This window comes from Lynx rufus, unplaced genomic scaffold (genome assembly GCF_022079265.1).
Source record: "Lynx rufus isolate CCGP_SWC_20201006 ecotype Redwood Valley unplaced genomic scaffold, mLynRuf1.p SCAF_45, whole genome shotgun sequence".
Classification (NCBI taxonomy): domain Eukaryota; kingdom Metazoa; phylum Chordata; class Mammalia; order Carnivora; family Felidae; genus Lynx; species Lynx rufus.
In genome coordinates this window covers 4,215-28,685 of record NW_025814862.1, presented here as the reverse complement: position 1 = coordinate 28,685, position 24,471 = coordinate 4,215, and the positions used below count along the sequence as shown (strand labels likewise).

The following is a 24,471-nucleotide window of genomic DNA, read 5'->3' as shown; positions in this document are numbered from 1 at the left end:
AAGCTGTCTCTTTGCACCTGTGGAGATTTTCCTGTCCCTCTGCAGCCTGTATTGCTGGTATTCCAAGTGTTGTGACCTCAATACTGCTGTGTTTGAGGGACAAGGGAAACGCTGATCCCCCTCCTCTGCCATCTTAACTCCTCCCGCCTCCTTTTACTTTCCTTTTCACAATTTCACAGTTCTGTGTAGGATTGCATTATTCTATCAGTTTAATATGTTTTATAGATATTTACGATGGCCTTTTCTTACTTGAACTTCATTGATCTCAATTTTCTTTTTGTTTTTTTAAAGTTTATTCATTTATTAATTGGAGAGAGAGAGACAGAGAGAGCACACGTGGGGAGGGGTAGAGAGACAGAGGGTGAGAGAGAAAATCCCAAGCAGACCCTGCACTGTCAGCGCAGAACCAGACGGGGGGCTTGAACCCTTGAACTGTGAGATCATGACTGGAGCCAAAATCAAGAGTCAGGTGCTAACTGAATGAGGCATTCAGGCGGCCCTAACATTTTCTTTGGAAGTCCCCTGGGCACTTTACATTTAATATGCCCTAGTTTCAAGACATTGTTTCTGACCCTTTCCCTTTCCTCTTTCCTGACTGTAATCTGCTCTGTCCTTTGTGTTCCCTAGCCTCAAAAATAGCAGCCCTGAAACAGGAAAAGTCCTGGACTCCGAACTCCCCTGAAATGACCGCATCCAGTCACTCACCACATTCGATATTTTGTACCTGCTGACCATTTTTCATATGTTATTCCCGTAATTCACTCGCTCACCTATAATTTTGCAGTTCTCTTCTGGTTTTGCTTCCTTTATGTTCATCCTACATTGCTGCCAGGGTGACCTTTCTAAAATATACTTGTGACGCTGTCACTCCTCTGCTTATTCAATGGATCCCCATTACCTGAAGGAGAAAATTCATGTTCTAGCATAACACTGCTCTTTTTTCTTTTTTCTTTCTTTTTTTTTTTTTTTTTGGTTTCGTCCTGATGTTCCAATAATATCTCTCTATCTATCCCATTCCCAATAACTCTGTTCCAGTTTTGCCATATTGCATAGGTGTTGTCACTTACTATATTATTTCATAGTTGATCCTTTTGCTCATTCTAGAATGCCCTTCACACCCTCCCCGTGCGCTTTGTCTGTCTTTTAAGATACAGCCCTATCTTCCCAGCTGAGCTGGGAAGTTTGCTGAGCTTCCCAAATGTAAGTGTTTTCTCCTTTGTGCGTTCACTGTACGTGATTCACTTCCCTTGCAGAACTAGTGGATGCTATTGTTCTGTCCTTACCTGTTTTCATGCATCTCTACCGCTACTAGCGTATAGAACAGACTCTGTCTTTTATTTATATTTCCAGCTCGTCCCCGGATCGTGGCTATGACTTGACAGATACAGTATGTGCTCGTCTTTCTGAGTGGGTGAGTGCGTGACCAGAGGAATGAATGTGATGTTTTTCTGAAGTTGGGTTTTTGTTTTGTGCTGTTTTTCTAGGAAGGAACAGCAAAGTCAGCAATGGAAGCAAAGCAAGATGGTGTTGGTATTATTGAAAATGTGCCACCGGAGCAAACAGTTAATGACAGTTTGACTTCTGCTGGTGGAGTGCATAAAAATTACAGAAGCGGTAAGCTAGTGAATCTCTGTGAGTTGTTTTCCTATGATTAAATGCTAGTATGAGAAAAATCTGAAAGTATGTAGATCCAAATATATTATCCTTTTTTCCTGAAGATATTTTTCTGTTGCTATCTTTCTTTACAAGTATCCCAAGTACTGCCCCCTTTTGCTTCCGGAAAATCTTGAACCCCCTGAACATCTTTTCTGCTATTGCTTTTATTTTATTGAAATAGTCATGAATGGAGATAGACTTGTGTCTGTGTTTACAATTCATAGTAACACATGTTTTATCTGTAACACATTAATTTATCTGTGACCGTATCCTATAGATATGATGTCAGCATTAGAATTGGGAGAAGAGGAAGATGTAGAATCACCTTCTCTTCCTGAGGTACTGTCTTCTTCTTATGTTTAAGTATAAGCATGGAGGAGTGATGTTAAAACGTCCACGAGGTGCTTTCACTTTGACTTTTGGATAATTAAAATAACATCGCAGTCATACTTGCAGTAATATAAGTAGAGTAATGATGACCTATTCTAAGGTGACAACTAGGGAAGGAGGTAAAAAGGTCCTGATCTCTTAGGCCCAGGCAGCTGCTGCATAATGCTGCAAGCGCTGTGTTTGAAATCAAAAGACATGCTAGCATCTTGGTTCCCTCACCTCCTAGCTGTGGGACCTTGGAAAAACTTGCTTGAATGCCAATGACCTCGTTCCTAAAAATGGCACTAATACCCACCTCTTGGTTACGTGTAATGAACAAATGTGGCAACGTTTTGTTACCTGTAAAGGGTGCTATAGAAATAGAAGACAAAATGATCACAGTGGCATGTATTGACTTAGTAAATATTGAGGATGCTTTTTGTTTTTTTTGGTGAATGTTTGTTTATTGTTGAGAGGGGGTGGGGGGACAGAAGATCCGAAGCAGGCTCTGCACTGAGAGCAAGGAGCCCACTGCACGACTTGAACTCATGAACTGTGAGAACATGAGCTGAGCCAAAGTTGGGCGCCTAATTGACTAAGTCACCCAGGCCCCCCAAGAATACTTGTTTTAAATGTGACGATGTCTGAAGGCCAATAAAATGGCAGTAGTGTCCAGAAAAGAATGGGGAAGTAGGAATGGGTGTTTGATTTTCTAATCTGGGGCTATGTGAAGTTCCTGTAATCTCTTAGTGGAGGCATCATATAGGTATACAGTTGACCCTTGAACCAGATGGGTTTGGACTGTGGGAGTCCACTTACACACAGATATTTTTCAGTAAATAGAGTACCATCCTGTAAATGTATTCTCTGTTCCTTATGATTTCTTTTTCTTTTCATTATTTCTTTTGAGAGAGAGAGTGAGGACAGAGCACGTGGGTAGGTGAGGGCAGGGTGAGAGAGAGAATCTTAAGCCGATTCACACCGCCAGCGCATTTCTTTCTCTTTGATATTAATTGATTTGGCTGCTAATAATTTAAAGTTATCCAATTCTCTAGTTATTAATCTTTAAAAAGTACTCAAATGCACTTTAGTGCTCGTTATAAGGGATGGTAAGCTAAATAGTTTTTAAGGTTTGTAACATTAAAAATCATCTAACTTAATTTTTTGGTCGATTTAACATGTAATGAATTGTTTAGTTCCAAGAACTGACAAGCTTAAGTTTATGAGTTCATATTTTCCTTCTGTCTTAGGCTAAGGCAAGTTAGTTTTCACTTCTTACAGGAAGTTACAATCCAGTGACTTGGGAACAACTAAACATAGATTAAGAAAGTTAACAGTAAAAATGTAATTATTTTCTCATTTTTCTTTGTCCGTACTTGATTACTTAAGGGTAAGATGTTTTTACAAACATGTATCCTGGCAGAAAATTCATGTGCAAATCCAAACAAGGAAATTAACCATCCGTTTTTGCAACTGCAAAAAGTGACTCAAGAACCAGCAATGGATAAGGAATGTGATAGGGAGCATGATATATCTGTATATTTAAGACACGCTTCTATGCAAAACTTTGAGGAAATGTGGATCGAATAAGGCAAAATGGACTGGAAAAAGAGCTTAAAACTCATCACCAGTGAGTGAAAGCAGAAGTTTGGTGAAATTTGTTAACCATACAGCATTCCTACTCATCTTGAAGAAGAACCACCACAGGGTCACTCTAACAAGGAACCAACTGAAAGGAAATGCCTTCGAATTGGACAAATACGGAAGAAGATGCATTTGGAGTGTGTGTCTCAGTAGTATTTCAGGCATTTCCTGAACAAAAAGAGCCTAGTCTTGAAAATGTCCTTCTCTCTCATTCATACTCTGGGTCCCCAGAATATGCTTGCCAGTCATCTTCTAAGCTTTCTTTAAATGAAAGCAAATCATCAGGGAAATACAAATCAAAACCACACTCAGGTATCACCTCACGCCAGTCAGAGTGGCCAAAATGAACAAATCAGGAGACTATAGATGCTGGAGAGGATGTGGAGAAACAAGAACCCTCTTGCACTGTTGGCGGGAATGCAACCTGGTGCAGCCACTCTGGAAAACAGTGTGGAGGTTCCTCAAAAAATGAAAAATAGATCTACCCTATGACCCAGCAATAGCACTGCTAGGAATTTGCCCAAGGGATACAGGAGTGCTGATGCGTAGGGGCACTTGTAACCCTAGGTGTATAGCAGCACTTCCTTTTTTTTTCTTTTTTTTTTTAACGTTTTTATTTATTTTAGAGACAGAGAGAGACAGAGCATGAGCAGGGGAGAGGCAGAGAGAGAGGGAGACACAGAATCCGAAGCAGGCTCCAGGCTCTGAGCTGTCAGCACAGAGCCTGACGTGGGGCTCGAACCCACAGACTGTGAGATCATGACCTGAGCTGAAGTCGGACGTTTAACCGACTGAGCCACCCAGGTGCCCCTATAGCAGCACTTTCAACAATCGCCAAATTATGGAAAGAGTCTAAATGTCCATCACCCAATGAATGGATAAAGAAATTGTGGTTTATATACACAATGGAATACTACTTGGCCATGAGAAAGAATGAAATATGGTCTTTTGTAGCAACGTGGATGGAACTGGAGAGGGTGACGCTAAGTGAAATAAGTCATACAGAGAAAGACTGATACCATATGTTTTCACTCTTTTGTGGTTCCTGAGAAACTTAACAGAAGACCATAGGGGAGGGGAAGTGGAAAAAAACAAACAAACAACAAAAACAACCTTAGAGAGGGAGACAGCCAAACCATAAGAGACTCTTACAAACTGAGAATAAACTGAGGATTGATGGGGGATGGGAGGGAAGGAAGGGTGGGTGATGGGCACTGAGGAGGGCACCTGTTGGGATGAACACTGGGTGTTGTATGGAAACCAATTTGACAATAAATTTCATATTAAGAAAGGAAGAAAGAAAGAAAGAAAGAAAGAAAGAAAGAAAGAAAGAAAGAACATCAGACTATGAAAATGAGAACAAACCAGACATTGAGCATCTTTTTAACAACAATGAGGATTTTTAAAATGATATAGAAAATAAAAAAAGCAAGGACCCCACTAGTTACATTTAAAGTGAAAGAAGGCCAAGAGTTTGACATGCAAATGGCAAAAAATATGGACCAAAATACCACCGATTGTAAACTAGACCTCAGTCTAGTTATTCAGAGAGCCTTTTTGATTTGTGGCTTGCCTGCTGCGATGTGATGAAACGCACGGTTCAAACAAAAAGGGATGATATTTCTGCTGTCACAAACACTTACGAGAAAACAAACCAGTACAAGACTTTTTTCCAGAAGCCATTATATGCAGATAATGCCAGTACTCATAACTATAAAAGTACTGATTCTGAATTAGAAATCGTGAGTTCTTCTTCAGCATCTAGTTTTCCAGCATCTGAAGTATATCTAAGTGAAGACTTACATCAAGATATGCAAAGGTTTAAGAATGAGATAGGCATGTCACAAGTAGAGTTCCTGTCTTTGGAAAGAGAGAAAGTTCAACCTGCACAAGAGATAGAGGTCCACCTTGCTGTTACTCTTGTTTTTTCTCTTTAGCAATTATCTAATCCATTCTGATTTTCCACTCAAGAGAACAAGAGTGTGCATACAATGGAATTGTCTAAATAAGTAATTGTGTCTGGAAATAGATTATTTCTGCTATCTAACAAATAGGAGTTCAGGAAAACATTCTCATGATTTGTTTTCCTTGAAGTTTCTGTGTCAGTCTTCCAAGTAGTATATGAACTGGGAAACTAACTTAGCTATGTAAGTACCATGTGACCTCATGAACCAGAATAAACATAAAGAAACTGCTTAAAAAACATAATAATCTCCAGGTTTTTAAAAAAAAAAAAACATATTGGCGTCAATATAAATTGCATTTCCATAAACAATAAAATGGGAAAGAAGCAATAACTAAGAGAAGGAAGATACACAAATGTCCCCAGCTAAGGCAATCTATTTATTGCTTCAGTATGTGTCTGTAGACTCTGGGCCTAGGGTTCTTGCTTGTCTAGCTAGACAGCAGCGGGATGCAGGATTACAATGGGAGAGATGGCTAATGTCCCGGAGAACACAGGCGCCCAGATTAAGGGTCCTTGCTCTGTTTTTATTAGGATCAGAAGGCTTCCAAACATGGTGATGGACGTGCCCAAAGACACAATCAATCTGTGAACATGAACTCATGGGCATGAGGGAAAGGGGCTTTGAAGATATCGGGTGTTAGGGGTTTGGGTCAATATAAAACAAAATCCTGGCGCCTGGCAGATGGTTGTTAACAGCAGACCTGAGGCAGCTTCTCTGTTTATCTCAGCTAGTCTAGGGGAGAAGAAGGATGCTACCTCAGGATCCACAAGGCACCTTTCTTTTGCTAATTAGCTCCCCTCTGGGCATCTTCACCCTGCAGCCTACCGCCTATAGCCCTATTTACCTGTTTACCTAATTTGGTCCTTCCTTCCTGTGAAAGCAGCTTTCTGCCATAGGACTAAATTGGGGAGTGTGTCCTCCTGCATATCTAATCTGGTTTCCCTCACACACCTTTGTCTTGGAGCCTTTGCCCCGCCCTCTCTCTACTTAGTTACCTAATCTTGTTTACCCAAACTTGGGTGTGAGCATCCTATGGCTTTGTAATTTTTTATGCCTGGTTAAGCCATCAGTGCAGGCTCAGGGAATTTCTAAGCTTATTGCCCACAAATATATGCAGTCTTGTCTGCTTTACTCACAATCTTGGAACTTAGAATTTCAACATGACCCCTTTGAGATAAGCTTAATAACAGCTATTTGTATTATCACTGCTTTTTTCCCCACGTTTGTTAAATCATCATTCTCAGATGTTTCTGTTGAGTCAAACCTTCACTTTATGTTCACTAAAGTATGATTTTGGCCTGTATGATTTTTACCATGTAGGTAGCACAAACCTTCAGCAAAGCTTCAGTATTGAACTCCAAGGGAGAAAACTGAGTTTTGAGATGTGTGGAGTTTAGAAATAGACAAAACCTAGAGATACCCTCCTTTAGAAGAATAAGTAGCTAATCCCCTCGTCCCCTATCAAGGTATTAATTTACTGTGCCAAAGTCACACTTTTCATGCATCTGATTAACATAATGAATTTGTGGTCATTTCTCTGAGTCAGCATTCAAGAATTGTATCATCTCTTTTGACGCCATAAAATGCTAGGTAATGCCACTTTAGGAACTTGGGACAAATCATTTAACCTTTTTGAGTTTTACTCGCGTTATCAGTAGCAAATGGAATTAAAGGTGATCATTACGTTTATAGCCTCTCCCTATACAATGTTATGGTTATTGAATGTGAGATTCGGAGAGCATTGCTAATTTCCCAGAATTCCACCCTAACGTCCGTTTCACTTTGTTCCTTTTGTGTTGTGGCAAACTTTGGTTCATAAATTTTAGGGGACACTGTCACTTGTTTTGAGAACCTTAGGATCCCAAAGAAAAAGAATTGTAAAAGGCAGTCAGGGAAAGAATAGCTCCGTGCAGAAAGAGGAAAGCTCCCTGTTTTTGTTACTGGAGCACCTCCATGTCCCATGTTTTAAATCTGGCTGTTGTGTAAAACCCAGGTGGTAAGGATAGAAAAGGACAAATTTTGTCTTTTGTCTTTTTATTTCTTTGTATCTCTTGGTCAGATGGGGTGGGGGTGGGTGGGGAATTCTCGGTAGCAAAGTGTGGATATGAATAAGAGTACAAAATTAAGAAAGCCCTTTTAGAAATATTGGTAACTTCTGCTTTTTTTAATTTCAACAGAAATGAAGCAGAGTTTATAAAAATTACAGTTACTTGTAATGATAAAGTAAACAGAAAATATTTTCCTCCATTGAAATTATGACAAACTAAGTGTCAGCTGATAAAATGAATGAAAAAAACTTCTTTTTATTGACTAAAGTAACAATTACCTTTAGTATCAAGTTCCATTAAAGGTTGAAGAAAAAAAGAAGCACAGAGGAAGTGACATGGAAGTATCAGAAAACATACATGATGCTGCGGCTGCTGGATTAATTCCACAAAGACAGAATGGGAAAACTGATAACCATCAATTGCCTTTTGGAGAAAAAAAAGATTCTGATAGGTAAGCCTATAGCAGTATTTAAATAGTAGGTCATTGTTATTTTCCTATGCAACAAACTTTTCTAGTTTGAGCTAATGTTCACGATGAACAAATTTCGTATTTTTCGTGGAGATATTTCATCCTACGTGCTAATGAGAAAAATGTAAATACCAACGAGATACCATTCTTTGCGGTCATAGTATTTTATTGAAATAAATAAATATTTATTTTTGTGGTCATAAATATTTTATTGAAAAAATAATCAAAGTTAGGAAATGTGAGGAAAATGACATTCTTAGACACTGTGGCTGGATGAAATTGGTAACTCCTTTTGGAAAGGTGATTTAACGGTGTATTTCAAAATTTCAAATATGTCGGGGCACCTGGGTGGCTCAGTTGGTTAAGCGTCCAACTTCGGCTCAGGTCATGATCTTGCACTTCACGAGCTTGAGCCTTGCGTCAGGCTCTGTGCTAACAGCTCAGAGCCTGGAGCCTGCTTCAGGTTCTGTGTCTCCCTCTCTCTCTGCCCCTCCCCTGCTTGTGCTCTGTCTCTGTCACTGTCAAAAATAAATAATATAACATGAGAAAAATATTTCAGGTAGGTCATCCCTTTATTCCAATGGTTTCGTTGCCAGGACTGGGTCCTTCTGAAGTACGTGACTTCTATAAGCAAGCACGTGCGCCTGTGTGTGCAAACACACACACACACACACACACACACACACACACACACACTGTAAGGGCATTTATTATATATTATTACATATACAAATAGGACAGATATATTAAGGTTACTTATATAAATACGTTACATGTATATGTGAAGGATATTTACTATAGCATTCCCATATCAAACATTTGGAGATAGTCTAAATGTTTATTTACTTATTTTGAGAGACAGACAGAGAATGTGCACACTCAGGAGCCCAAGCATCGAGGGGGGGCAGAGACTGAGAGGGAGAGAGAGAGAGAATCCCAAGCAGACTCCACGTTAACAGTGCAGAGGCCAACACAGGGCTCAATGTCACGACCACAAGATCATGACCTGAGCCAACATCAACAGTCGGATGCTCACCAGACTGAGCCACCTAGGTGCCCCAGAGATAGGCGAAATATCCATTCATTAATAAGGAAGTTAAGTTTCCCTTCTATAAAGTAATGGAATATGTGACCATTATAAAAAATGAATTTAGGTCTATGTGTCCTGATGGTTTAACAAAGTATATTTAAAGCATTTGGCTTGGTTTGATGTCATGTCTTATGCACATTTTGTTAGAATACTTTTAATATCTACTGAATTGCAAAAGGAAGTTCCCTGCTACACTGGCAGTCTACTTCATTACCAACAAAATTGCTAGTTATTAGATTTTTGGTTTTGTTTCCCAGTGCATGAGTGCTCCAATGTTGGACCCTCAGCTTCATCTGAATATTGCCAAGAGGTTTCACGTGGCAACATGTCTCATATTCTATATAAACATTTCATGACCCCTGTGCTATAAACCAAGATGCTGATAATGCAATGAATCGTTTTCATAAAGGTACTTTGCTTGCATGCCATTATGCTGCCTTTTTAGAGAACATATTTCAACATGCACCACACCAAATTTTTCAACAGTGCCTTCATGTTATACAATTGATGACAATTCAGTTTACAAAGTAGGACTATTTTCTGCATTTCCACCCCCTTTTACTTCTGTGTATCAAATTTTGATGTGACTAAATACTTTGGATCGTATATAATAGCCTGGAGTTAGGTGACTTTTTAAAAGTGTTTATTTTGAGAGAGAGAGAGCGAGCGAGCATGCACACATGAGTGGGGGAGGGGCAAAGAGAGAGAGAGGGAGAGAGAGAATCCCAAGGAGGCTCCGTGCTGTCAGTGCAGAGCTCGATGCTAGAGATCCTAGAGATCATGATCTGAGCCGAAATCCAGAGCTGGATGCTTCATGGACTGGGCCACCCAGGTGCCCTTAGAGTTCCATAATTTTTATCAAGCACAAAATACTGCCCTTGAAACTTAGTTTTTCCGTGGTCTTTCTAAGCATGAGAAAAATGGTAATCAGCTTATATAATATTATATATCTAGAAAAATTTTAAGGAGTCTTCTCATTGTATAATTTTGTGAGTTATTTAGTACCTTGGTGTGGCATTTAAAAAAAGCAAAAAAAAAAAAAAAACCCCAAAAAACTAGTGTTACATATATGCAATTTTGAAGACTTCCAAATATTACAAATTACTACCTAATCATTATGTAACAATAGAAAACTACAGCAATAATAGAAAATTAGATCCACCATGACCATTTCACTTAGCTATGAAATCCTTCAAGAGCCTTCTTCACTCTTTGATCCTGATTTCCCTCCCTCCCATCCACTCTTGAATTCATTATAGCAAGTTTCCCTCTCCCTCCTCCAGAATTGTTTTTTCAAGGTTACCACCGATTTTCACTTTATTAAATCTAAACCTAATTTCATACATCTCATTTGACTTAACCTTTCAGCAATATTTGACCCAATGGAAAACTCTCTGCTCCCAAATTCTGTCTCCATGTTGCTTGTAGGATATCATTCACTCACCTGATTTTGCCGCTGCCTTTCTAGTCTGTACACCTCAGCCCGGTTTGCTTGTTTCTCCTCGTCCCCCACCTTTTAACCCATTGATGTCTTCCAGGAATTGGCCTTTGATTTTCCTTCTCTTGACTTTTACTATCTTGTATATTCTAATGATCCTCAAGTTTATATCTCCAGCCCGGATCTCTCTCCATAATTCCAGGCCCGCATATCAAACTGCCTACTTGATACCTCCTTCTGGATAGCTATTGCAAACTTAACATGTCCCAAATTGAACTCCTGATATTCTTTCTTAATATTTGCCTTTCATGCCTTTCCTAATTGGTTTAATAACAGTTCTATGAGTTGCTCTGCTAAAAAACTTGGTATCATCCTTGAGTCCTGTCTTTGTCTTTTTCTTTTTCTTTTTTTCTCTTTTTCTTTTTTTCTCTTTCTCTTTCTCTTTCTCTTTCTCTTTTTCTTTTTCTTTCTCTTTTATTTTTCTTTCTCATACACATCACATCTCATCTGTCAGCGAATCTTGTCCGGTCTTCCTTCAAATATATCCAGAATCCAAACACATCTTCCATGACCAAGAGACTATCATCTGTTGTTTATATTGGAGTGCTAGGAAACTAACTGGTCTTCTTGTTTGTTTGTTTCTTCTTTTGTTTTTCCTGTTTCCGTTAATTCTAAACACATTGGGTCTAGTAAAATGTAAGTCAGATTGTGTCCTTCCTCTGCTCAAAGCCTAACTGCTTCCCATTTCACTCAGAGTACATGCCAAAACTCTTCCTAATGCCGACAAGGCCTATATATGATCAGGTGTCTCCTCCTCTCTCTCTCTGATTTGAACTCTTCTACCCCTTTCATTCTGTCCAGCCATACTGAATTTCTCACTACTCTTTCAGTACTTCGGACATACTTCTGTACTTGCTGTTGACTCTATCTGGAATGCTTTCCCTCAGATACCTCATGGCTTGCTTTTTCCTTTTTTGTTTGTTTTTTTCTTTCAGGTTTGTGCTTAACAGTCACTTTCTCAGCAAGGCCTTTCTTGGCCATCCTGACTAGTACTTCAGCTACCCTTTTCCCTATAACACCTCAAAATGTGATTTCTCTGCTTTAGTTTTTCTCCTCTAATACTGTATGTTTGGCCTGTGTAGCTTATTGTTATTGTAGGTTTACTTCACTCATGAGTAGGATTGTTATCTGTTCATTGCCATGTCCTCAGTGCCTAGAAAATGTTCTAGTCTATATAGTACTTATTCAGTAATGTTTATTGAGTGAACGGAGTTTAACCTGTGTGTATTGTTTTTAACATAATACTAGTCCTCACTTTTACAAAGTTTGGCGTGGGCTCATTCTGACAACTAAACCTGCCAGTTATATACATTTTTTGGATTTTGGGGGGCCCAATATTGTGTTTACTTGCTACTTATTCTTTTAGTTGTATTTATATTAGTTTTAATTATGGTGAAATGTATCAAAGGAATAGCAAACTTCCTTTATACTTATTAAGAAAACTAAAATCGGGTGGCAAATTATTATACGACTTTAAAGATTCTTGCCAAAGGATTATGAGCCCTCAAGATCTGAAATAAAAAGATGAAGTTGGAATTTATCGCTTACAAATAAGAGCGAGCTATGCTGGTTAGGTATAGTCTTCTCTAACAGAGGAGTCTGCTATTCTTATACAGGGTTTGGGGAAGAGTGGAGTTTAAGGATTGGGGGACTTTTAAAAAATTAAATGGTTTGTCACCATTTGAAGCACCATGCTTGTTCGGGTGCTTGGAGACTGTTGTGGATTGGTTGGCACGCTGAAGCATGTGTATTGGAGTGATTTTTGTCCTTTGTTGGCTGTCTTTCAGAAGGAAGGAGCTGAAATGGATTGGTTGGTGAGTAGGGCTGGTGGGCATTGATCAACACGTTTAAAACTGATTCTGCTGGCTTCTTGTTACCATGGCTATGTGTTAGGGGGGTTTTTGTTTTGTTCTGTTCTGTTTGTTTTGTTGTGTTTTGTTCTGTTTTGTTGTGTTGTGTTGTGTTGTGTTTTGTTTGGTTTTTTCTAAGTTTGAGGTGGCTTTCACCAGATGTTTTCTACTTAAAAGTTGCTTCTATTGACTGGGCTCAAAATGAAAGCTATTTGAAATTCTATAATTACAGATTCATTTTTGAAGTTTGGGTCGAGAGGAATTGTTTGATAATAGCTTTCAGAAAGATTCTTCTTTTCTTGGATGTTATTTCAACAAGAAAACTTATCTGTATAACAGTTTTTTGAAAAAAAAAACACAATTGCTAGTTTTGTTTTTGTTTTTGGTGCTCTTCGGGGCTCATGTTTAAGTCCTAAATAATCTGTGGGAAATTTCATTCTTTTTGGAAATGTGCGTCACTGTATGGTTATAATATTCTGTTGCATGCATTTAGTCCATGAAAAAAGAATTATAATTTTCTTTTTGGTGAATCTCCCAGTATTTTCTATCAGGACTAGATATTAGGCTAAAAGTATACAAAAGTTACCAAATCATTTTTTTTAATTTTTTTTAAACGTTTATTCATTTGGAGAGACAAAGTGAGAGTGGGGGGGGCAGAGAGAGGGGGGAGACAAAGATTCCGAAGCAGACTCCAGGCTCTGGGCTGTCAGCACACAGCCCAATGTGGGGCTCGAAGCCACAAACCCTTAGATCACAAACTGAGCCAAAGTCATACACTTAACAGACTGAGCCATCCAGGTGCCGCAAACTATTTTTTTTTAACAAAAGGATAACTACTCAGATGGTTGCTATTTTTGAGTGATAGATAATGACATATGAGTACTTTTGAATTTTTGAAGTTTTTCCAGATTTGTGAGATATAAGTAACATATATCTGTGTAACTGTACGGTATACCTGTATTAATTTGATACACTTTTATATTGTCAAATGATTACCACAATAGTGTTAATACTTCCATCACCTCACATAATTATCCTTTCTTGTTTGTGATGATCTACTCTTGTAGCAACTCTCAAATGATATGATACAGTATTGTTCACTGTAATCACCATCCTGCACATTAAATCCCCAGAATTTATTAATCTTGTAACAGGTAGTTTGTACCCTTTGACCAATATCTACCCATTTCTCACAGCCTCCTAACCCTGGCAACACCAGTCTGTTCTGTTTTCCGTGCAATTTTTTTTTTAATTCCACATATAAGTCAGATCATACAGTATTTGTCTTCCTGTGTCTGACTTCTTTTCACTAAGCATAAAGCCCTCAAGTTTCACTCATGTTGTCACAAATGGCAGGATTTCCTTCTTGCTTGTGGCTGAAAATATTCCATTGTAAATATAATACCATATTTTTTAATCCATGGATCCATTGATGGATGCTTAGGTTGTTTCTTGGCTATTGTAAATAATGCTGCAATAAACAGAGGGCTGCAGCTATCTCTCCAAGGTAAGGATATCATGTCTTTAAGATATATACCCAGAAATGGGATTATTGGCTCCTATGGAGGTTCTATTTTTAGTGTGTTGAGGAGCCACCATACTGTTTTACATAGTGGCTGTCCCAATTTACAGTCCTACAGCAGTACAAGGAATTCCTTTCCTGTACATCCTTGCCAACGATATCTCCTGTCTTTTTGACAATAGCCATTTTAATAGGTCAAAGTGATATCTATATACTGCAGTTTTGATTTGCATTGCCCTGATGAATAGTGATATCGAGCACCTTCTTGTGTACCCTTGGCCATCTGAATATGTTCTGAGGAGAGACGTCTATGAAGGTGCCTTGCCCAGTTTTTAATTATATTTGTTTTTAGCTGCTGAGTTGTACGAATTCCTTACACATTTTAGATATTGACGTTTTTCATATTTGTAGCTTGCGAATGTTTTCATCCTTTCCATAGGTTGCCTTTCCGTCATGTTGCTTGTTTCTTTTGCTGTGCGTAAACAGTGTTGATCGCATTGGTTGTTTTTGCTTTTATTGCTTGTACTTTGGATGGCCTATCCTAAATCATTTGTAAGATCTATGCCAAGGAGCTTTTATCCTGTGTTTTCTTCTAGGAGTTTTATGATTTAAGATTTTATATGGAAGTCGTTATTTGAGTTTGGGTCAACTTTTGTGAGCGGTGTAAGGTAGAGGCACAGTTTTATTCTGTTGCATGTTAATATCCACTTTTCTCAGCATCATGTATTGACGAGATTACCTTTTCTCTTGTGAGTATTCTCGGGTCTCTTAACAAAGAGACTTTAGGCATGGGTTTTTAGTTGACTTCATGCATGGGTTTATTTCTGGGTTCTTGATTCTGTTTCCTTCATCTTTGTGTTTGTTTTTGTGCAACTTCATACGGTTTTTATTACCATAACTTTGTAATAGTTTGACACCAGCAAGTGTGATGCTTCCAGCTTTGTTCTTCTTTCTTAGGATTGCTTTGGCTATTTGGGGTCTTTTTTGTTCCTTACACATTTGAGGAATGCTTTTCCTATTTCTGTGAAAAAGGTCATTGGAATTTTGACAAGGATTGCATTGACTCTGTAGGTGGTTTCAGGTAATGTGGATATTTAATGGTACTAATTTTTCTGATCCATAAACAACGGGGTATCTTCCCATTTGTTTGTGTCTCTGCGGTTTCTTTTACAATGTCTTGTAGTCTTTACTGTACCTATCTTTCAGAAAGTCCTTGATCACATTTATTCCAAAGTATTTTGTTCTTTTTGATGTTTTGGGGAAGGGGATTTTTTCCTTATATTTCTTTTTCAGCTATTTCATTGCTGTGTAGAAATGCAACTGATTTCTTGATGTTGATTTTGTAATTTTGTTTTACTAAATATAATCTATTGTCAAATTGGTTTCCATACAACACCCACTGCTCATCCCAACAGGTGCCCTTCTCAATGCCCATCACCCACTTTCCCCTCTCCCCCATCTCCTATCAACCCTTAGTTGATTCTCAGTGTTTACGAGTCTCTTATTGTTTGCCTCCCTCCCTCTCTGGAACTTTTTTCCCCCCGCCCCCCCTCCCATGGTCTCCTGTTAAGTTTCTCGGGATCCACATATAAGTGAAAACATTTGGTATCTGTCTTTCTCTGCCTGACTTATTTCACTTCGCATACTACCCTCCAGTTCCATCCACGTTGTTGCAAACGGTCAGATTTCACTCTTTCTCATTGCCAAGTAGTATTCCACTGTATATATATACCACATCTTCTTTCTCCGTTCGTCGGGTGATGGACATTTAGGCTCTTTCCATAATTTGGCGATTGTTGAAAGTGCTGCTGTAAAATTGGGGTACGTGTGCCCCTATGCATCAGCACTCCTTATCCCTTGGGTAAATTCCCAGCAGTGCTATTGCTGGGTCATAGGGTAGTTCTATTTTTAATTATTTGACAGACCTCCACATTGTTTTCCAGAGTGGCTGCACCAGTTTGCATTGCCACCAACAGTGCAAGAGGGTTCCTGTTTCTCCACATCTTCGCCAGCATCTATAGTCTCCTGATTTGTTCATTTTAGCCGCTCTGACCAGCGCGAGGTGGTATCTCAGTGTGCGTTTGATTTGTCTTTCCCTGATGAGGAGTGACATTGAGCATCTTTCCATGTGTCTGTTGTCCATCTGGATGTCTTCTTTGGAAAAGTGTCTATTCATGTCTTCTGCCCATTTCTTCCCTGGATTATTTGTTTTGTGGGTGTGGAGTTTGCTGAGTTCTTTACAGATTCTGGACATTAGCCCTTCCTTTATCCGATATGTCATTTGCAATTATCTTCTCCCATTCTGTCGGTTGCCATTTGGTTTTGTTGATTGATTCCTTTGCAGTGCAGAAGCTTTTTATCTTGACGAGGTCCCAGTAGTTCATTTCTGCTTTTAATTCCCTTGCCTTTGGAGATGTGTCAAGTAAGAAATTGCTGCGGCGGCGGTCAAAGAGGTTTTGTCCTGCTTTCTCCTCTAGGGTTTTGATGGTTTCCTGTCTCACATTCAGGTCCTTCATCCATTTTGAGTTTATTTGTGTGTATGGTGTAAGAAAGTGGTCTAGTTCCATTCTTCTGCATGTTGCTGTCCAGTTCTCCCAGAAGAAAGAGTCTGCCTTTTTTTTTTTCCATTGGATACTCTTTCCTGCTTCGTCAGTGCTTAGTTGGCCATACATTTGTGGGTCTACTTCTGGGGTCTCTATTCTATTCCATTGGTCTGTGTGTCTGTTTTTGTGCCAATACCATACTCTCTTGATGATCACAGCTTTGTAGTAGAGGCTAAAGAGACAGAGTGTGGACGGGGGGGGGGCGGGCAGAGAGAGAGAGAGAGAGAGAATCCAAAGCAGGCTCCAGGCTCTGAGCTGTCAGCACAGAGCCCAATAGAGGGCTTGAACCGCAAACCACAAGATCATGGCCTTAGCCGAAGTCAGAAGCTTAACTGACTGAGCCACCCAGGCACCCCTGCATCTTTATGTTCATTTTGTATCCTTCATCCTTTGAACAGCTTTTTGGTGGTATCTTCAGGATTTTCTATATATAAGAACATATCATCTGCAAGCAAAGACGGTTTTATGTCTTCTTTTCTGATTTGGATGCCTGTCATTTCCTTTTCTTGCCTGACTGCTTTGGCTAGGACTTCCCATATCCTGTTGAATAGGAGTGGTCAAGTGGGCAACTTTGCCTTGTTCTTGAACTTAGAGTAAAAGCTTTCAGTTTTTTACCACTGCATATGATGTTGGCCGTGCGCTTATCATATTGGACTTCACTATGTCCAGGTGTGATAATTCAGTACCCACTTTATTGAGAGTTTTTAATCCTGAAAAGATGTTGAATTTTGTCAAATGCTTTTTCCTCACATGCTGGGATGATCATATGATTTTTTTTATCCTGTTAATGCGGTGTATCAAACGTATTTATTTGACTTGATTTCCGAAGGGCAATTTTGCTGAGTAAAGTATTCTTGATTGGTAGTCTTTTTTCTCTTAGCACTTTGAATATGTATAATCCCACTGCCTCCTGGTATGTAAGGTTTCTGCTGAGAAATTGCTAATAGCCTTATGAGGGTTCACTTGTAGTCACATAGTCTTTCCTCACTCTTTTTCTTTCTTTTTACTTTGTTGTCTGCTGACTGGATAATTTGATAGTTCCTGTCTTTAAATTCACATTTTATTTTTTGCTTAATCCATTTCCTGTCAGTGATCACTCTTGCTTTTTTCATCTCCTTCATTATACACTTCAGCTCCAGGATTTTTGTTCAGTCAGTTTTTCCTATTTCCAGCTCTTTGTTAAGCTTCTCATTTTATTCATAGAGTGTGTTTCTGATTTTAATGAGTTGGCTTTTTGTGTTTTTCTTGTAACTCACTGAGTTTCCTTAAAACTGCTGTTTTTGAATTCTCTTTTGAATAAATTACAGGTCTCCATGTGTTTCCGATTGATCACTGGAAGATTATTGTGATCCTTTGATGGTATCATATTTCCTTGATATTTTATATTCTTTGCAGTTTTGCATTGCTGTCTTTGCATTTGAAGTAGCAGTCACCTCCTCCAGTCTTTAATGACTACCTCTTCAGTGTGTCCAACCCTGATATTTTTTGCTCCAGTGGTATGCTGCCAATTCTCTGCAGGACACCTGGATTTCCAAAAAGGCTCTCTCATCCGCGGGTGATTATCCTAGACAGTGTTTTCTAGGGAGGGACTCCCAGATGTGGCTGAGAGGGAGGGACTGGAGGCACTTTATGGGCTATTGCTAGGTCCACAGATTAGACTGTAGTATGTATGCCTGTTACCTGATGCACGGGTAGGCAAGGCTTTTCCTCGGTCCCTCGGAATATGGTGCTAGATTCCCACAGCTCCCGCAAAGGTAGTTTTGCCCTTGGTTGGATAAGATGCCAGTTTGTTGTAGGTGGGGAGACGCAATAAGGTACATCTTACCCAGCTATGATAATGATATCGCTCTGACAGATGGGCATTTTAAAAGTAGTTTTGCCCCTAAGATATTTCCCTGACTTCTTCTTTCATGTTATATGGACCTCATGCTATTTTAAAACTTTGTTGAAATGAAGCATTTTTATATTTAAAAGAAAAGCCGAAAATACAGCACAAATCTAGTTATTACTCCCATGTCTGAGTCAGAATTTCTTTCCTGACTCTTACTACTTGGTTCCATGTATCTTATGGTTTTTTTCCAAGTTCCTAAAAGTATACTTTTCCTTTCAAGGCACCTGGATGCCATCTATGTAATCTTTGTGCTTACATTCTAATCTCTAAGTAAATGGTATTCTCCCGTTTCTTTTCCTGGTGACCTCTCCTGTTTATTTTCCCTCTTCAATAAAGCCTTTCTTGTTCTCACTTACAGCTTTTCACATGTCAATTCTTACAAATCACATTGTATTATAGTTGTATATTTGTCTGTGTTTGAAGCAACAGATGAGTATTTCCTTGTATATGGTTGGTATTTCAGCACTGTTCTCTGAATTAATAAATTAAGTCAGATGGGTAAAATTCAGAACTTGATGAAAATTGTCTTTTTATTCTTTGTCAGTAAAATTATTAGAAAACATTGGCTGTTTTATGGCTTTTTAATGGCTTTTTCTTTAAGGAGTGAACCTGGTTTACATATGAAGAAGTTAAAGGAAGGTGAAAATGAAAAAGGGACATCAAAAGGATCTGTGATCACACCAGTGTTGAAGAAGGCCGATTCCCTAACTGGTGGTCCACTACAAAAGAATGATGGCAGCCATTTCAGTGAAAAGGATCAGCATGAAAGCAGGTAAAATCTATAAATTCCTTATGTGCCTGTGAAGGCATTTTAGCAGTGATTACCTTTTGTGGAAATAAGATGCTGTAGTGTAGGTAGGTCCAAGCTAAAGCAAGAAATACTCAACATATCAAACACACTGCTTGAAAAGTTATGATGAGGGTAAGTGACTTTGTCAAGGAGCAGTTTCAGTAGTCACCATGGAAGCATGGAAGATGAGTAAGTGTAAACAACTCCTTAGAGCATTTTAATTGGGAAAGGTAATAGAGAAATGGATGATAACTGAAAAAGAATGTGAGTTGCAAAGGCATTTTCTTGCTCTTTTTATTTTAAGGTGGGAGCTTTTAGAGTATGTATGCTGTTGGAAATGATCCATAGAGATAGACATGGTTAGTTAATTTAACTTTGTTTGTGTTTCCAAACATTAGGAAGTTTGTTGAGTGTATTACAGTATCTTTTAAAGATTATAGTCATTGTCTTTAGTACTCCTATTCATGTAATTTTGTGGAAGAGGTTGGTTTATTCAGAATTGGTTCCACAATGGGGTATTCTCCTGTAATTGAATGTGCAGATTTAAAAATATAGATATGTATGAATGCAAGTATGTGTGTATATATATATATATATATATATATACATGCCTGTGTATAAATTCTATATGTATATATAAGTATATGTGTGTGTGTATATATATACACTCACACTTATAGTAAATGTATGCAAACACTGAGGCCATTCTGAATAGAACTAATCCTTCCTTGATGATTTTAGATATTCAGTGCCTTTGATAGCGTCATGAACAGCTGTGATTTTGTTAGGGACTTGAAAGTATCTGGTTATATCAAGTTAATATTTATTTATGTTCTGGGGAAAGGGGAAGATTTTGTTTATTTACAATTGGAAAATAAACTAGTAACCCATCACAGATTATTCCTTTTGGACTGGAAAGCTCTAAATTACAAAAACCATGCTTCCTGTACCAGCAGTGTCATTGACACAGATTATATGTTCAATAAGTATGTGTTGAATGTGGGAATAAACAGTTGAATGAACGAATGAATGCCTGTTGATGAACTTCTCTAGAAGAAGCAAATCTGTAGTTTATTGAAAGTAGATTTCCAATATTGCCTAGGTATGGAGTCTCTTAAGAGAATGTGTAAGATTCAGAAATTGTTATATACAGCTATGGCTAGAAATAGAACAATAATGTAGATTCATTTGCTATTATATTAGTTAGAAACACTTAAGTATTACTTTAACCACATGTTATGAAACACATGCTTTGAAGGCACATTCCTGGGTTTGAATTCAGGGTCTGTTCTTGGCCAGCGATTAGGGCTTCTTGGGCAAGTCACTTCGACTTTCTGTGCCTCATTTTCTTCCTGTGTAAAATACCGACTATAATAACCTACTTCATAAGATTGTTGTGGGGCTTCAAATACCTTGAAGACATGTAAAGTGCTCATAGTAATGCCTAGAGAGTAGTTGCACAGTGAGTCTTCAACACGTTAATATCACGATTGTTAAAAAGGCGTCCTTTCATATAGGGACTTAACTTGCACTTTCCAAGTAGGTTTTAGTGCTAGGAAAAGCTTATTTTTAGTAAAAATGACAACAACAAAAACAATGGTATCATGCCTATCAAATAATGCAAGTCGCATTAGGATTTTCCTTTGCTTTTGTTAGTTTTTATCTAAATTTAGTACTTTGTTGTTCTCACTTCAGCAGCACATATATTACAACTGGATACATCTAATCCTTCGTTAATATTAACAATAGCATATTTTCTATGCTGTTTAATGTTACTCTATTGTTTAATCCCCTTTGTAGAGATTTAGTTTCAAATGCAGAGATTTTATATCAGAAACAATTGGGTTAAATATTCTTTGTATTTTAAGTATTTAATATTTGCCTGAAAAGAATTGTTGGGTTTTTTCAGGCCTGCAAAGAAAATTTCTAAGAAGAAGAACAAGGTAAGAGAAATAGACAATGTAATTTTATTTTATTTATTTATTTTATTTTTATTTTATTATATTATTTTGATAAATATTTATTAAAGATATTGTTGAGTGGTAAAAAAATACTTTATGAAAGATGTAGTGAAAAAATAGAAAATCTTCCTTTGTTGTAGAGACATTTGCTGTGAAAAAGGTACTTAGAAATACTAGCTATTGATAACGGTGTCTTTTTGATAAAAATCCCTTCTTTTAAAAAGTCTCTGTGCTTTCGCTTTTAAATGTTTATTCACTTATTTTTAAAATGTATTTTGAGAGAGAGCACGCACAAGTGGGGGAGGGGCAGGGGGAGAGGGGGAGAGAGAATCCCAAGCAGGCTCCATGCTGACATTGTGGAGGTCAACATGGGACTCAAACTCAGGAACCCTGAGGTCATGACCTGAGCCACAATGGAGTCGGATGCTCAACCGACAGAGCCACTCAGGTGCCCCTGTTTTAGCTTTTATAAAAAGATGGGTATTTATCACTTCTCTACACCTTGTATATTTTATAAATATTTGGGGGACATTTTGAAATGGTATTCTTTATTTGTAGGTCAAAAAGGAAATTACTTCTATGGATGACCTTGTCGACTTCATTCAGTCATCTGAATCTGAAACAGCCTCAGAGGATTGTGAGTTGCCTTACTCTAAGAATTTCATGTTGCTGATTGAACAACTTGGCATGGATTGTAAAGGTAGGAAGCCTTTTTACGTATATGGCTGTAGTCATATGTGCACACCTTGCCTAGTACTGCACCATAGAACACTGCTGTATTGTAGAGCTGCTCATCTCAGAAATATGTTTTATATTAAAATCAAAGGAGAACTATTGTATCCTCTCAGCCAAAGAGTCATCATTTCTACTGTACCTTTCTCAGTGGGAATGGCACATCTAACGTGTTTGTTAACTCTGCTTCTCTTCTGTGCCTTCACCCAGGTCAGGTCATTATTTTTCCCCTACATGACTGAAATAACCTCAGGACCGTTTTCCCTGCCGTTCAACCTCCCAGGACCTTGGTCTGCACTGCAACCATAATCATTATATACTTTAAAAAATGTGTATTTCATCATGTTACCTCCTTGCTTAAAGCTTAGCTGTTACTTCTCATTGCTATTAGGTTAAAGGCCACGGTCCTCTGGCTTCATCTTGTATTGTTTGACATCCTTCTTTCCGTCTGTGTCTTATCCACTGTTTTAGACGTTTCTTCCTGTGAAAGAGCTTGTCGTTTCCAACAGCTTTGGTTAGGTAAACTGCACATATGTGAAGTGTGTCATTTGATAGTTTTGACATATGTTTACACGTATGAAACGATAACCGCAATCCAGACAGTTAACATATTCATCACCCTGAAAAATCTCATGTCCCTTTCTATTCCCTTATTATGAAGCTGCCAAATCGTTTTCTAAAGGAGTTATACTGTTTTCCATTCCCACCAGCAGCCTGTGAGAGCACCAATTCCTACATACATATTCATGACCACTTAGTATTGTCAGCTCTTTAAATCCTAGCCATTCAGATGGATATTTTATATATCATTATGGTTTGAATATACATTTTGCTAATAACTGACGATGTTGACCATATTTTCACATGCTTGCTTGCCATCTGTATATCTTCTTTGAATTGTCCAAATCTTTTTTTTTTTATTTTAAAAATTTGTTTGTTTTCTTACTTGTTGAGTTTTCAGAATTCTTTGTATATTCTAGACACAGTTCCTTCTTATTTTGTTTTCTTTTTGTCTTTTTGTGGTTGTTTTTGTTTTTGTTTTCCATTGAGGCATTTTATTTGCACATACGTATTACATCCCTAGAAAAAGAATCCCAGGATTTCCCCTTCTGTGTGTTTTCATCTTGCTTCTTCATGGTCCATGACTGTAGCTGAGGTGGTCAGTATAATGAAACCAAACTGAACAGATTATTCTGCCATTTTTCTAGATCTTTGCATTGTCCATCAGTTCTGGGGCCAGTCACTCCATGCTTGCTTAACCTGCCTGTGAGGTTCACGACAATTTTCCCAACTCTGTGATCATCAATGATTTTAAATTCACCAGTGTAACCATGCTTCATCATCACAGTTAGAAAGTGGACAATGTCTGTGGAGCACGGCCTAGTAAGAACCTGGCGTTTGCTTCTCTTTTCAGTATTGTTATGCTTTGGGGAGCATCTGCCACGACATTCACATGCATCATGATGGTGGCACAGAAAGATGGTGGAAAGAGCTAGATACAGTTCCTTTATCACCTCTCTTTTTTTTTTGGCAAGGTTTTTCTTCTCCCAGTCTCTGACTTTTCCTTCTCTCAACAGTGTTTTTGAAGAGCAGTTTTTCTTTTTGGTGAAGTCCAGTTTACGCATTCATTTGTTCTTGTATGATTGTTGCTTTTGGTTTTCATATCTAAGAAATCTTTGCCTAGCACAAGGTCACAAAGTTTTTCTCTCATGGTTTCTTTTAGAAGTGTTATAGTTTTAGGTCTCACATTTAGATCTATGACCCATTTTATATTCTTTTTTTTTATGATATAAAGTATGGATACAAGTTCATTCTTTTGCATATGGATATCCAGTTGTTCCAGCACCATTTATTGGAAAGGCTGTGTTTTCTCCGCTTTATGCCATTGTTCCTTTGTCATAATCAGTTGGCCATATATGTGTGGGCTTATTTATGGGCTCTATTCTGTCTCATTGATCTCTTTGGCCATCTTTGTACCAATATTATGCTGTTTTAATCACTGCCAGTTTATAAGAATTTTTGAAATCACGTAGTGTTAGTCATCCTGCTTGGTTCTTTTCAGTGTTCTTTTGCTACACTGGATCCTTTGCATTTCCACGTGAATTTTAGAATCAGTTTGTCAGTTTCTTAAAAAACAAACAAACAAACAAACAAACAAACAAAACCCCAACTCTGGTGGTCTTCAGGAAATGAAGTTTAGATTATGTTGAATCTACAGATTTATTTGGGGAGAACTGACTTCTTGACAATATTGAATTTTTTAACCCCTGAACAGAGGATATATCTCTCCCTTGATATAGGTCTTTTAAAATTTTCTCAGTAATGTTTTGTAGTTTTTAATGTATAGGTCTTTCTGTCTTTTATGATATTAACTGTGATTA

General features: G+C 38.1%; 1 protein-coding gene and 1 pseudogene across 1 annotated transcript in view; one reads left to right on the top strand and one right to left on the bottom strand.

Moving 5' to 3' along the window:
- The window catches only part of LOC124525669 (ankyrin repeat domain-containing protein 26-like), a 75,021-nt gene extending 52,412 nt beyond the window's left edge, over positions 1-22,609 (top strand). Inside the window, exons 11-16 of the mRNA XM_047098221.1 lie at positions 7,969-8,135; positions 12,529-12,555; positions 19,209-19,379; positions 21,307-21,340; positions 21,917-22,075; positions 22,562-22,609. Coding sequence (XP_046954177.1) covers positions 7,969-8,135; positions 12,529-12,555; positions 19,209-19,379; positions 21,307-21,340; positions 21,917-22,075; positions 22,562-22,609 — 606 coding nt within the window. The remainder of the gene's footprint in view (positions 1-7,968; positions 8,136-12,528; positions 12,556-19,208; positions 19,380-21,306; positions 21,341-21,916; positions 22,076-22,561) is intronic.
- A 561-nt stretch (positions 22,610-23,170) lies between these two features.
- LOC124525702 (40S ribosomal protein S15a-like) lies at positions 23,171-23,629 on the bottom strand (annotated as a pseudogene).
- Between the last annotated feature and the right edge of the window lie 842 nt (positions 23,630-24,471).